Here is a 14,803-nt window from a genome sequence, read left to right on the forward strand (position 1 = left end):
CTTGGCAGGCCCTCTTCCCTCGGGCCCTGTTTCTTGCTCTATAAAGTAAGGTTGCTAGTTTATGTGTTATAGGACAGAAGGGAGGGTGGAAGAACTAGGGATGGAGGCGTATTCTGGCGCTCTCTGATCCCAGTCAGGGACATAGCTAGAGGTGGAACAGAGTGAGGATAGCAAAGAGAAAGTGAGGCATGGCCCTATGGTCATTTGAGATATTCTTGTCCTAGTTGGGGCTGCTTCTCTCAATCAGTAAGTCCAAAGAAGTTTCTATAAAGTGAGAAGACCATGAGGGTCCCCAACACCGGTCACCCTCATTTGTTCCTGCTAACACTGGCTCTTCTTAGTCCAAGGGCCTCCCCCAGGCTGGAGCCAAATGTATGTGAAAGGTGATTTTGTCACTAGCCTTCTAGCTGGGCTGCCAGGAGCCCCTCTTGCTGTTAAATCTACCCCCTCCTTGCTCCTAATGGGGAGGATTCCTGTACTTCTCCCAGGGAGGGGCACCCAAGATGAGACCAAGTTCTCTCAGGCCACATATACCCCCAACAACCCTGCCCTGATCAATACCACCCAGCAGGTTGAGGTCTTTCATTCACTCTATGGCTGGCCTGAGAGGTGGATGCGGCAGCAGATGGCGGTGACTATTATGAACTCCTCAGTGGTCCTCCCTATTTCGTCAGTGTTCTGGTGCTTCACCACACAAGTGTTGTCCAGAGGGAAAGCTCCCAGTGTTAGTGAGTTCTCAGGATGGGCATTGCAGCTGGTCAGGGTCCATCCTGCGTCACAGCTCACAGTGACCTGCCAGAGTCCAGAGAGGACAACTAAGCCTAAGTCGACCATGTATGGTCAGGTTTCTAAGCCATCTGCTATACTGTCCCTCCCAGCAACCCTCAGTGGGGACCAAAATGTCAACGCCTGGCTTGGTTCTGCCCCTCACACCCCAAAGGGGCTGTGTCCAACACTGCCCACCACTCCCTCAGGGTGCTTCAGCCCCAGCCTACCAGGACACTGGGGTCCAGACAGACATCTCAACAAACCAAAGCCCCTCCCACTTCCCACTTCCCTACAAGCCACACCTCCCACAGCCTTCCCCACCCAGTGATGGCAACTCCATCCTCCCAGCAGCTCCACAAGACCTTGCAACAGCCCTCCACTCCTTGTTGCAGCTCATCCCAGACCAGAGCCACCACCCTCAGGTCCCAAACTCCTCCTGCCATGGCCTCTAGAGGCTAGCTCTCAGACTCCAAGAGGCCAAGTGTGACCTGCCCTCCCTTCAGAGATCTTCCTTCTTCCTCTAACCTTCCATGGTTGCTCAGGCATTTCTAACCCTGAACAACTCCCAGTAGGTTTGTGAAATGCAGAAGTGATGCTTTGGTTTTTTTGTGCTTCTTTTGTTTTTTTGTTGTGCACGCACACCAACCCTGGCATTTAAACTCCAGAGCTGAACCCAGCTCCAGATCTGGCTTTTTGGGGGGGCAGTTAATTAAGGGCATAAGTTTCATAATCTCTCTTGCCAAGGTTGGCTTTCAACCGCAATCCTCAGATCTCAGTCTCCAGAATAGTTATGAATACAGGTGCTTTAAAAAAAAACAAGCAGTACTGGGGTTTGAACTCATGAGTGCCAAGCAGGTTCTCTACCACTTTAGTCATGATTTGGCTGCTTTTGCTTTAATAATTTTTCAGATAGAATCTCTTTTTTATTTTTATTTTTTATTTCATTTTATTTTTTGCCCAGGTGGGCCTCAAACTGAACTCTTATTTGTTCCTTCTCAGGAGCAGGTGAAACAGGCACAGCATTGTATTACTGTGTCCAGACTCAGCAATTCATTTCTTTATGCCATATTTATTTGTGCTATCCTTAAAGGGGGACAGGGCATTGGAGAGCAAACCTTACTAATCTGGCCAGAAACAAAAGCAAGCCCAGCACACTCACACTGACACTCATACAAACACATGAGCTAGTACATGCCCACACACACACACACACACACACACACAGACACACACACACACACACTGCACATGACAGCACAGGTGCTCTGGTCCTCCCCTGGGCAATGCAGGCCCCAGCCATCTCCAACCCCCCCCCCCAACCCCAACCTTTCACCTTCTCCAAGGGACTGGAACGCCTGTACTTCTTCGTTGTACACTGCAGGCCCGGAGCACGGCAGCAGAAAGCATGGACACTGGCCTTCTTGTGCCCCAGGCACTTTCTGGGCTGATGACCTTGCTGCCTTGAAGTATGCTGGTAGACACCAGGGTCATCTATCCCCCAATGGGAGCTGCATCCTAGGGCAGAGGAGGGACAGCTCACACACTGAATGTGGAAGACTATCGTGGTTCTCTTTCACACCCCTTTCTCTATAAGGTTTAAAGCCAAGGAAACCCAGGAGCAGCTCTGAGGGGAAGAGACATTGGCCTGAGCAGGAGGACTTCCAGCATAGCTCTGCTGGTGATCTGACTTGTAGAACTTTGGGAGAGAAGCTCAAGCGCTCTGATCCATAGTTTCCATGATCTCCTCTCCACCAAAGAAGTGGAGCCATGGGGCATGGTTCCCAGGCCTGCGATGATCAACCACTGCTTACCCAAACCCCTCCCACCTCAAGTCCTTTCCTCATGCATCATCACCAAGAGCAGTCCGGCATAAGCCTAGGTCTGTGACCTAGGGAATCAGGTGCACCAGGCTGTAAAATTGTGGGCACTTTGCTGAACTTCATCAAGTCTCAGTTTCCCTATTTGTAAAACAGCTAGAGCAGTAGCAGCAACTCACAGAGATACTGCTTAGCTAAAGCAGAAACATGCATGGGAAGTCCCAGTACTGCCCATGCAGGACCTAGGATCTGGTAGGTAACCAGGACCAGAGCCCTTCTCCCAGCTCTGTGTCTTTAGGAAAGACACTCGGCAACTTGTCCTGCATATGGGACTTGGCATGAGCTACACAGTGAGTACCTGTGGCTCTGCCAGCTTTGCCACAGACCAGGCTTCCTGCCAGGCCAGCAGCCACATAGAGCTCTTGTCCCAGACAAGGCTCTAGCCACTTGGTTCATCTGACTGCTGCTAATCCAGACAACTTCTAACCCCACCTAACCCTTACTATTCCAGAACTTCAGACTCCCTAGTAATTACCTGGCCAAGGTCAGCTCCTGACCTAGTGATTCAAGATAATTCCCACTGTCCCCTAAACCTCCCCGCTGGCACCAAGCTCCTTCTAAGAATGGCTCCAGCCCAAGAAAACAGTCCCTAGCTCCTATGTGCAGCCCTCACCCATGACTTCCATACACTTTGGGGCAGCTTTGTAATAGAAAGTTTCTAGCCCAGGGCTGGTGGTGGCTCAGTGGTAGAGCGTTTGCCTTGCATGCCTGAGGTCCTGGGTTCGATTCCACAGAACCACATAAGCAGGAAAAAAATAGCTGAAAGTGGCGCTGTGGCTCAAGTGGTAGAGCGCTAGCCTTGAGCTGAAGAGCTGAGGGACAGCATCCATGCCCAGAGTTCAGGCCCCACAACTGGACCCCTTCCCAAAAAAAGAAAGTCCCTAGCCCAGAGAAAGGACTTCAGAGTGATGGTCAGTGACAGTGGCCACCAGAATGCAACTGTCCAGGATTAGATCTGAGCATTCACAATGAGGGAAAACTAAGGCACAGGGCTGAGAAGGAACTTGCTAGTTACTGATTGGATCAACCTGAGCTGTGCCCCACTCTGACAGGCCTGAACTAGGGTACCCTACCAACACAGAGGGTAAACAGCTCCCAGTGCCCAAGCCAGAGGACATTTGTAACCCTCTAATCACCACTACAGAGGCAGGAGAGGAAGACAGAGGTGAAGCCACTTGCCCAAGGCCACATAGCATGCAAGTTGCAGATCCTGTTTGGCTGTGGGTCCTGAGGCTCCCATATCATCTGCTCAAACTCATAGGGACCAAGTGTATGGGACATGTCTCCTGAGCAGCAGGAGGTAGGTCATCTTCCTCACCCAGGCGGGACCAGCCCCTACCTGTAAGGACTTGGTCAGGATCCGGGCAGTGGGTGTAGGTCTTCAACCCCACCAAGGCTGGAGGAGCTGTGTAGACTCTGCAGTTGGCTCGGGGGAGCAGGCAGCATCTGGCCACTGCAGAAACCTGGCTATCTCCAAATGCCAGGCAAACGCGTCTCTTTCCTAGGATCTGAGAATCCAAGAGAGAAATGGGAACTTGCTGTGAAGAGGTTTAGGGACTGAGGAACCTTGTCTGAGAGGGACCCTGTCTGCAAGTTCTGGCTCCTGAATCCTCAGCACTGCTTGGTCCCATGCAGTCTGTCCTGCCATGTGCAGTTCAGATGAATCTTCCCAACACTGACAATGCCTTGTAACTGGAGATAAGGGTACCAGATACAGCAGCACAGGGCCTACGGGCCCCCTGACCCATCGGGCCTCTCCTAAGAAACCTCCCTAACATTGATTTCTGCACAGAAATGCTCACCTACCATATCCTCTAAGCCCCCTTCCCTTGACAGGCCCACCCAGGGTATGGGAACCTCATCAGCTGCTTCTGCACCTTTGAAATTCTCACTCACAGAGCCTCTGTCATCCCAACCTGAGGGTCATGACTGTGGAATCTCTTGGTTGCCAGGGAGAAGGAAAGGATGTGTCAGTACTGGGACTTGAACTCAAGGCCTAGGTGCTGTCCCTCAGCTTTATCATTCAAGCCTGGCACTCTACCAACAGAGCTACAACTCCCCTTCACGCGTACTTGGAGATAAGAACTACATGAAATTGCCTGGGCTGGCTTTCGCACCACAATCCTCAGATCTAAGCCTCCTGAGTCATTAGAACAACAGGCATGAGACAAAAACACCCAGCATAGAGATGGCTTTAGGCAAGGCAGAGAGCCAAAGCAACCACTGTCCTTTCCCTCCTGTCCCATGAGGGGGCTGTCTGTCCGGGTCCCCCAGGAGCACCTGGCCCTGCCCAGGCCTTTGAAGTCAAGACACGGATTGGAATCCAGAAGACTGGGCACACAGAGTGTGCAGCTCACCCCCACACGCTCGCCCTGCCGCATCCCACTCTGGGAGAAACTGGAGCAGCCCAGCAGCTCCTCCTCCGGGTCACACTCAGACACAGCACGGTCTGCCAGTGTGATGTTCCAGGGTGCTGACCACACAGTCCTGCAGAACAGCTGTTCACCTGCAACAAGGTCATGAGTAATGAGGGAGGCTCTTGGAGCACAGGACACCCAGAGAATCCAGAGAAAGTTTCAGTCTTACATAAGGGAGAGGAGTTTCCATATCACATGAAACTTTTAGTTAAAACTTCAGTGTTGAAATAATTACCCTGAGCCTGGAGTCCTATCTGAGGAGGACAGTCCTTCTGTAGACCAGGTAGGGGACTGTCACCTCCACATGGGCCTCTCACACCCAGGCTGGTCTCTTCCTACCCACCTGCCATGCTCACCTGTTTCCTGGGTGCGGGGGGGCAGTGCAGCCAACAGGTTGGGGGTCTTGAATCGCTCCTCCTCGGGGAACCAGGTGTCATTGATAGCATTTCTGATAGAGTAATGGATCAGCCTCTGCCTCAGCTCAGCCACAGTGAGGTTTGGCTGGGCAGTGAGCAACAGGGCTGCAATGCCTGATGGAGGAAGGAAAAAATCAGACAAGGTGATAGCCTGGCCTTCCATCCTAGCTGGGAACTCCTTTTAGGACACAAATGCACACATATACACACATCATGTGCTCTTCCCAAAATGAAGCCACCTGCAATCCCTTGCTTAGTGAAAGATAGAAAGTAACACATCTTGTTCTCCTATCTCTAGGCCTTGGTATTGGCCATTGTGTTCACCAGGTGAACACCAATTTATACCCCAGTGATGCAAAATGGCACCATCTCCATCAGGTCTGCACATTGGGTTCTCTTGCTCATAGCCAGGCATATGGAGGATCTGGCCAAAGGGGCCGCTGGAGTCCTGGTGGCCCAGGCAGTGGCATGGTGACTCACCAGCCACATGGGCAGCTGCCTGCAAAGTTCCACTCTGCGTTACATAGCAAGCATTACAGTCTTTGGAGGCACTGACAATGCTTTTCCCAGGAGCAAAGATGTCCACACAGGATCCATAGTTGGTCCCCAGAGTACCCTGGATGAGTGGCTGGATCTGATAATCCACAGCTCCAACAGTGATGACCTGGAATGTGGCAAAGAGTTGAGGGAAAGGCTGCATGAGGCAGACTGATCAACTCCTATACTTCCTGTTTGACTCCCATGTAAGTGTCTTCTCGAGACCAAAATCTCCTGGGCACAGCTGATACCTTAGCCTGTCCCAGGCCTTCTACAGGATGCAGGCACTACTCTTGATGCCCTGTAGAGATTGTACATAATGGGAGAAAAACACTAAATTGACAATGTTTTATCAAGAAGCCAGAGTGCTGTGAGGCAACCCACAGTGAGCCAGGCTGGATACAGGCGGTTTTGAGTTCAGCATCTCTGGAACAACCCCCGGAGCTATAGTCTGAAGGTTTATGCAGGGCAAGGAGGGAGAGGGAAAAGGGAAGGCAGCACTGCCCATTTGCCTCTGTACCTTCCCTTTCTTCCAGGGCCCAGAAGGCCTGGAGATGGGACACCTGTCCTCTCCCTGATACTGCCAGGCCCACACAAGCCCCACACAAAGCAGTGGCTCTGCAAATGTCAATCAGGCACAGAGGATGAGATGGAGGCGGTAATGTGGCAGGGCCTTTGAAGGTGACGCAGGGCTAGCCAAACCCTTTGTCACACTGGGGTTTGGGGAGCCTGACCCTCTGACAACCTGCAAGGCAGGACATGAGCTGGAAGCCCTACTGGCACCTACCTCAGGAGACGATGCTGGAGAGTAGGAACAGGCATTGCTCTGAAAGTTGCCCGCAGCGGCCACCAGCACTGCTCCAGCCCTTGCCAGGAGCTTGCAGGCATTGTTGATGCTCTGGCTGTACCCACTCACCAGGGGCAGCAGCACTACCATGCGCTTGGAGGGATTGGAGACCAGCTTTTTCCAAAGAAACTCCAAGCCTGAGAAACATAGATGACTGAGAACAAGATGAATGCCTGGAGAGGGGCATGTTGCCCTCCTCCAGCTCCTTCCCTCCAAATCAACAGTGATGTTCATTATTTGACCCAACATAGATCAATGCACCTGGCCAAAGGAGCTGCTGGGGTCTGCCACTCACCCATGAGGATGCCGCTGACCGTGCCCTTCCCTTGGCAGTTGAGCACACGCAGGCTGTGTATCTTGATGTCCTTGGCCACGCCAACATTCTGGCCATTGACCAGGGCTGCCAGGTGGGTGCCATGGCCTTCACAATTGCCCTCCTGCTCCACGAACACAAGGACCAGATGAGAAAGCCACCCGCCCCATGATTTCCCCAAGCCCCCGGATAGACTGGCAATGCCTGCCCTCCCTTGCCTACAACTGAGGACTGGGGATGGACAGTGGTGGCTGGGGAGGGTGGCCATGGTGCTCCAGGTCTGGTGGTCCTCATCTTCCTCTAGGATGGGCTGGGGAAGGATGTCTCACCTGTGTCCTGGGCGCACTGGTGCTCTGCCACTCCTCCTCAGGCACTCTCTCAAAGTTAGAGATGTTGATCCTGCCCTTAATTTCCATGTGATTAGGCTGGATGCTAGTGCCCAAGAGATACACCTCCACGGGGTTGTCTTCCCATGGTGACATTTGTGCAAGAAGAGAAAAGGAAGAACCAAGAGCGCCATGTTATAGGACACTCAATGATGGCATGCTCTGCTTCTCAATTGTGCAGTCTTTCATCTAAAAATCCTCCCAAGGCACTCCCAGTGGGTCTTTGTTACTGACAAGGCCAGTGAGACTTAGAGACAGGGAGCTGTCCGAAGCCATGTAGATGGCCAATGAGAGAGAGTCAGGAAACTCCACAATAGTATGCTGCCAGTTAATGGGTCTTGTTATCAACTCAAATGGCCCAGCTCCACCTTGAGCTCTGTCATTGCCTGGGAGCAACCCAGGAGGCAGGGCCTCAGTAACCTGCTCCTACTACTGGTTCCCTTGAGGCAGAATTACAGCAGCACACTTTCTATTGTTGCCTAAGCAGAACTGCAGTTCTGGAGATCTGAAATTCAAGATCGAGAGATCAGCCATGCTGCACTCCCCCTGATGATTCTGGATAGGAAGTTTCACTCGCCTTGTGCACCTCCTTCTGGTGGCTGCTGGCATTTCTTGGCTTGTGGCCTCCTCACCCCAAGTTCTGCCCATCTCCTCCTATTGCCTTTCTTTTACAAAGTTTGGGTTTGAGGATAACGAACAGCTGTGCTGTGTGGCCTCTATGACTAAAGGGACAGGGCAGGGCCTGCCCAGCCGTCTTTATCCCCATCCATACGGGACCTGCTTTACCCTGTCCCAGTCCAACAACTCCTAAAGGGTCTCCTCCAGCAAGCCCTTGAGAAGATTCTAGAAAGGGCTCCCTAGCCTTGTCTCCATTCCTCCAGGAAGGGACAAGGACATCATGGGCATCACCAGGGAGCAGGAAATGGACTGTGTCTACTCCAAACCTTCAGGAGAGCTAGTCACTAGTACCATAGAAAAGACACACCATGTCCTTTTAGACCTATCTATCTGGAGGCTAGAGGTGTGACTTAAGTCGTAACCTAGCAAATGTGAGGTCCTGGATTCAAATGACAGCACCACCACCAGACCTTATCTGAAAAAGAGGTCTTTCTAGGTGATCTCATGCAGGATGACCAAGTAGCACTAAATCCAGTGCAGAGTGGCCTCACACAAGAATGAAGAGGAAGGCTGGGCACCGTGTCTCACTTCTGTAATCCCTGCTATTTGTGTGTCAGGGAATGGGTAGATCAAAGCCTGCCCAGGCAAAAAGTTCACAAGACCACATCGCAACCAAAGCTAGGTACAGTAGCACAAGCCTGTCATCCCAGCTACTCAGTCACCATAACAAGGAGGATTGTGGTCTAGGTTCTGGCATAAATATGAGAACTTATCTAAACAGTAACTAATGTATACATGTCTTGAGTGGTAGAGAACCTGCCTAGCAAGCATGAGGCCCTGAGTGCAAAGCCCAAGACGCTAAAGGAGAAACAGAACATATCTTGCTACTCAGAAAGGAGAGATGTAGAGCATTAATGGTTCCAAGCCAACCTAGGCAGCAAAGTGCTCTAGATTCCATCTCCAATTTACTAGTAAAACACCAGGCTAGAGATGTGGCTCAAGTGGCAGTGTACCAGGGTGAACAAGTAAGCTAACCACATGGGTAGCCCTGAGTTCAAGCCCCATACCACTCATCAAATAAATAGCATAAGCCAATGAAGAGAAAGAGAAACTGAAATAAAAAATGGTGAGAGGAGAAAGCAAGACACCAAAAAAGGTGGGAAGCTGGGGCAGAGCCAAATGACAGCCCGCCAACATCACCCACCTTCCAGTCCTGAAGACACTGCCTCTGCTTCCCCTTAGCCTCTAAACAGTGGGGAGGACAAGGCTGATCACGGCCTGTTCACAGCTAAGGGAAAGGCCTAGAAAGGGAGGTGGCTCCTCAGACTCTGAGATCCATGGATAAGGAGAAGGCGTTAGGCTCACCCCCAGACCTGAGGCCCAGCACCAAACCAAACCAGTTCTGCACAGGCTCATCCAACACTACAGGGTCCAGTCAGAACCTCCGATCCTCTCCCAAGAACCTCCGATCCTCTCCCAAGCAGGTGCCCTTACTGCCTTCCCCAGCTCAGGGTCACTGAGACACCCCCGTCCCCTACACACTGCAATTTTCTGGCCCCCTCCTGAGAGGCCTGGAGGCCTGGAGACAGGGACCTAGTTGAGGGAAGCTCTGGAGATCTGGTTTTGTTTTGAGGACTGAGAGTTATATAGACCAGAGACTGAGTCGCAGTCAAGTTCAGTTTCCTCTTAAGGCAAGTATGGCCTGATAGTGAGAAGAGGAGGAAAAGAAGATGGTTATTCAGGCACTTGTGGCTCAAGCTTGGAATACTAGCTACTCAGGAAGCTGGGATCTGAGGGTGGCTGTTCAAAACCCAGCCTGGACAGGAAACTGTGAGGTCATTATCTCTAATTAATCATCCAAAAGCTGGAAGTAGAGCTTTGACTCAAGTGGTAGAGCACCGTATTTGAGCAGAAAAACTAAGGGAGGGTACCCACGCCCTGAATTCAAGGCCCCAACTTTGAAAAAAAAAAAAAAGAAACGTGGACCTTAGGCAAATGTCCCATTATTGTGCAGAGAACAGCAGGAGGGGGCACAATAAAGGTGGGGTTAGGAGAGAACAGAGAGAAGATGGGTCAGGTGAGGTCCCAGGACAGAGAGGAGAGGTGGGCCATGGCAGCTGTGGTCTTACTGCTGTGGTTGAAGCTTCGCAACTGGTTCCACTCAGGGGAAATCCACTGCATGTTCCAAAGGGTGCTCGGAACCAGATTCCACTGAGGGGAAATCAGATGTGGGCTCAATAGGAGGCTCTGTGCAAACGCAAAGGTATCCTCCTCAATGAACTTCGCCTGCTTCAGCCTCAGAACCTGCAGACACCAAGGACACAGGATCTCAATTTCATGAGTCACTTAGCCAGCAGCACCCAGCACTTGGCGCATCTGATCTCTCCAGTTCCCACGGTAACCAAAAGGCCTCCTCCATGGACCAGAAGACAAAGGGTCCTCACTCCTCTAGTAGGCTTGGGAGTGGGAGGAGCTGGAACCAGTGGCCCCACAACTGGTAGCAGAGCTCATGTGAGGGGCAGGAGGGATTCAGCTTCCACATCTCATCTGGGAGCCAGGCACTGCCAGTTCTAGGCAGGCTGGACAGTGGGGGAAGTCCTTGGGGTCTGGATTCCATGTCCATATCAGGCCATCCTGTGAGTCCACTCTTTCCCCACATCTTTCCTGTCTTCACAACATAGTGCTTTGAACCCTGGTGGTGGCATCTGGGTGCTGAGCCAATGGGGCAGGAGAAGGGACCAGCAGGAATTGAGGGCACAGTGTGTGTGCTCAGACCCATCCCTGGAGCATACCTCACACGTGCATCATCCTGAGCCAACTTGACCCTTCTCTCACCTCAGCTGTGCACCCAGGCTGCAATGCACCAACCCAAGGAAACTGGCCTGGTGCACCAGAAGCTGGGAACCCAGCTCCCCCCATGTACACGGGGATCCTTCCTGCTTCAATTGAGGGTGAATAGACAAAGTTCCATAGGGGAGTTGGCCAGACTAACAAGGAAACTGCCTGAGGAGGCTGGCATCACTAGCATCATTGAGCTACAGACCCTCAGTACTCAGTAAGTGTCTGCTGTCCCCTGAGTGTGTCAACCAAGGGATGCGAACAGGCCTAGGCATGTGCATGCTTGAGCTGAGGCTCACCAGGTCCCGTGGGCCCAAGTTGTCCGACTTCATCAGAATGCCAGGAAAGAGGTCTTTGAAGACGTGTAGCACTTCGAACATGAGGCCCTGGCTGGCAGCCTGGCTCTGCAGGCGGTGGGCAATACTCTCCATCTGCTGCCTTTGGGATTCCTTGAATACTACCAGGTAGGTATTGGGCACCTTCCAGACACTCTGGCCCCAAGGGAGGAAAAGGAACATGAGGACATCAAAGGAAAGACCCCTTCCCTGTGTACAAATCAACCTAGAGCCGAAGAGACCCAGGACATAAAGAGACTACAGATACCAGCTGACTCAGTGAGGCTTAAACCTCTCCCCAACACACACAAAGCCCCACTGACATCACCCACAACAGATCCACACACATCCAAACATGGCGTCCATCCCCAAAGGAACTGTGGGTGACCCTCAGCACTCATGTGAGTGCACATTGAGCCGGCTCCACACTGGCCATTCCTCAGATCCTGTCTTGAGACTCAGCTGTGAACTGCCAGAACTCCATGGAGCACTGGCCATCCTAACTCCCCACTTTGGTGCCTTCAGTCCCAGGACCATACCAAGTCAGTGGGCAAATGAGCAAATGCTCTCAGAGATTTCACTCCAGACCTTCCCTTACACTGAAGCTGGGGAAGACATGGCATCCACATGGCTCCTCACCCCCAGCCTGCCCGCACCTCAGAGCGCCGGTATATGATGGTTGAGGGCCAGCCGTGGATCTCCCAAGGTCGGGCGAGCTTCAGCCCCTCTCTGGGTCTGTCCAGCTGCTCTTGGTCTCCAGACTCATCCAGGTCCTTTTGGGCTTCAACCATCACCGGGCTCAGCAGCAGCAGCAGCAAGGGCAGCAGGGGCCACTGTGGCCACCCACAGCCATGGGTGCCCATGGGGCAGGAAGAGAGATTTGCACCCTGGTGCTGACACCCAGAACCAGGACCAGCCAGGAACAAGCACAGAGCCAGGCAGGACAGCTGGGCTGTCTGGCTCACTAAGTAGCAGCTGCCTGAAGCCAGGTGCCTCCAAGTATCAGGAAACCTAGGGTGCAGAGTGTTGAACACCTGGAACCCGGGTCAATTCCATCTGATTATATACTAATAGAGCCCACCCCCTCCACACAACCCCACAGGCTGAACAGGAGGGAGTCTACATGTCGGAGTTCAGCAGTTCTGACATGGGATGACCAGCGGTCAGGGAACCGCCCCCGCCCTGTCCGTGTTCATTGGCACCTTTTTCAGAACGTGTCTGCTCTTCTGAAGCATCTAGCCCTGCCTGAGGGGCACACTGAACTGGGGTCATCTCCCCGTTTCACAGATAGAGAAATTGAGGACCAGAAATACCGTATCAACATCACAAGGCTAGAGGCAAAGTAGATCTGATTTTTCCAGCTGTTCCTTGGGAGCCCAAAGGGGCAGTGAGGTAAAGGTTGTATCTTGTCCCCAGAAGCCCCAGGGTCTTCCTTGGGCCAAGGGAGCTGGAAGAATACTGAGGCGGTACTGTGGCTCAGTGTATGAGTCCCCAGGTTTAATAAGGGCTGGCAAATAGGAAAAGCTCCCTGCCTGCACATCTAACTCTCAGAGAACTGTCAGAGTCACCTTCATGTGACCAGCACCTAGCCAGAGCTTGGTAGGTACCTGAATTACTGATTAGGTTAGTGATGGAATTGTGTGACCAGCACTGTTCTGCATGCTGGGTTACAACAGTGAAGGTGATGGGCAGACACAGAGTGGAGATGGTGTCATCTGGACACCAGTGCTAAGGGAGGGGACGCGCATTGTGGGCAGGGAAGGAAGAGCTGGGCTTGGATGCAGGGCAGGGTGAAAAGCTCCTTTGAGGGAGGGAGCTTAGGAAATGGGCTGTGAGGACAATGTAGTGTGGCTCCCAGGGGCAGGGCTGCCCAGCAGGAAGGCAGTAGGATGGCCAATGTGGGATACAGATCTAGAAAGGTTTGAGTCCCCTCTGGGGACAGGAGTGTGTGAAATCAAGTCGGCAGAGTGGACACAGATTCCAGAGGGACAAGGGCAGATGGGAGGAGAGTACATCTGAACAAGGCCTCCTAGGTACAAGGACTGAGTCCCCAGGGCCTGTGGTGAGGGCCCTCCCAGGCCTGCTGGACTCCCCACGGGAGACACTGGTCACAGACAGGGTTAGGGTAGCCCAGGGATAATGTGATGTGTGTCAAGGACTTTGGAGGACACTGAGCTGGGAGAGGCAGCCCTCAGCATCAGGAGGAATGCTTCAGGGCCTCTGGTGCTAGAGACAGGCAGAGGTGGGGAAAGCAGATGCTCAGGACAGGGAGCTATAGAGCCATGGGGAAGGTGTGTAGAGAGAGGGTGCTGAGGATGGGGGCTGCTAGAATAGGACCAGGAGGGCTAGAGCACAGAGGAGCTGTGAGGAAGGGAGGAGGGACAGAGGGACAGGCTAAGAGCTTCTTTCTCCCCAGGAAGTTCTGGAGACTCTGTGGGAAGCAGTGGCAGTGCCCAGCTGCACCAGCAGAAGATACCCAGTGGCCAGAGTGAGGCCCTGCAGCCTGCAGCCTGACAGGCAGGCAGGGCAGGGCCCAGCACAGCCTGGGCAGCATCTGCTCCAGCCTTCCCACCAAAGCCCACAGGGAGGTGGTAAGAGCATGGTGGTAAGAGAAGCAAAGCACACAGGAAAGGCAGGTTAGGTGTGGGGGGAGCCCAGACAGAGGGCAGTGCGTCCCAGCAGCCTTCCTGGAGGAGGCAGCTCAACATTGTGGTCCAGCTGTAACAGGCAGCACATCCACAGAGCACAGCAGGGTCCACTTGGAGATTCTGAGATGAAACGGGGCTGATTTTAATGTTTGAGGGCACGATAAGACAGAGCAAGGACAGGAGATTCTGGAAGAATCCTAACGAAGAGAGTCTTGGCTGGCTTGCTGCATGTACATACTCGCTCATTCATGCCCTTGCATGAACTTCTCTAAGCCAAACACAGTTTGAGGGCCTCTACCTCTTCCTCTCCTCCCCTCTCTTGATCCCGGAGGCTCCTTGCAGACACTTGTGGGGAGAAGATGGAGCCAGGGCCTCCTCTTACCTTTTCCTGCTCACCTCTGAGCCTTTCCAAAATTCCAGTGAGCACAGCAGCCATAGCATGAGTCATGGACACATGGTGGCAGCAGGGAGCAATGCAGATAGGGTCCCCTCCCCAGGCAGCCCCCACTCTTGAGCAGAGAACTGGACTTCAAACAAATGCAGCAATGGTATTCACTAGATACGATGCTGAAAATGAACTGTACAACTTGTTGGTGAGATGGGAAGGGAAAACTGGAAGAGGGAAAGAGGGGTGGCAATGTTCAAAAGGAAAAGTAATTTTTTCTGAGTGATGAAACTGTAGCCCCTTTGTTTAAGCATTTTTAGATAAAAAGAATAAAAAATTACAGATAACCTTGAAAAATAAGAAAGAGAAAAGAAACAAATGAGGCAAGTGTGGAAGTTCTCTGAGAGCTCCTAGAAGA

The 14,803-nt window shown here is 52.5% G+C and overlaps 1 protein-coding gene across 1 annotated transcript; it reads right to left on the reverse strand.

Annotated features, from left to right (window-relative positions):
• Positions 1 to 591: 591 nt before the first annotated feature.
• LOC122099126 (proprotein convertase subtilisin/kexin type 9-like) lies at positions 592 to 12,215 on the reverse strand. The gene is made up of 12 exons (XM_042669707.1): positions 12,009 to 12,215; positions 11,317 to 11,508; positions 10,309 to 10,483; positions 7,505 to 7,641; positions 7,158 to 7,296; positions 6,803 to 6,999; positions 5,959 to 6,142; positions 5,419 to 5,592; positions 5,003 to 5,151; positions 3,985 to 4,153; positions 2,102 to 2,283; positions 592 to 792 (listed from the first exon to the last, which is right to left on the reverse strand). The coding sequence occupies exons 1-12, from the start codon at positions 12,213 to 12,215 to the stop codon at positions 592 to 594; spliced, it is 2,106 nt and encodes a 701-aa protein (XP_042525641.1).
• Between the last annotated feature and the right edge of the window lie 2,588 nt (positions 12,216 to 14,803).

Source organism: Dipodomys spectabilis, unplaced genomic scaffold (genome assembly GCF_019054845.1).
Source record: "Dipodomys spectabilis isolate Male_0828 unplaced genomic scaffold, ASM1905484v1 ptg000504l, whole genome shotgun sequence".
Taxonomy (NCBI): domain Eukaryota; kingdom Metazoa; phylum Chordata; class Mammalia; order Rodentia; family Heteromyidae; genus Dipodomys; species Dipodomys spectabilis.

Excerpts from the sequence above, each read along its gene's own strand:
- LOC122099126 (XM_042669707.1), bottom strand. The coding sequence starts at position 12,215 with ATGGGCACCCATGGCTGTGGGTGGCCACAGTGGCCCCTGCTGCCCTTG. Across the intron at positions 5,593-5,958 it reads GGCAGCTGCCCATGTGGCTG|GCATTGCAGCCCTGTTGCTC; the intron begins GTGAGTCACCAT and ends TTCCTCCATCAG. Across the intron at positions 4,154-5,002 it reads GGCAGGGCGAGCGTGTGGGG|ATCCTAGGAAAGAGACGCGT; the intron begins GTGAGCTGCACA and ends TTGGATTCTCAG.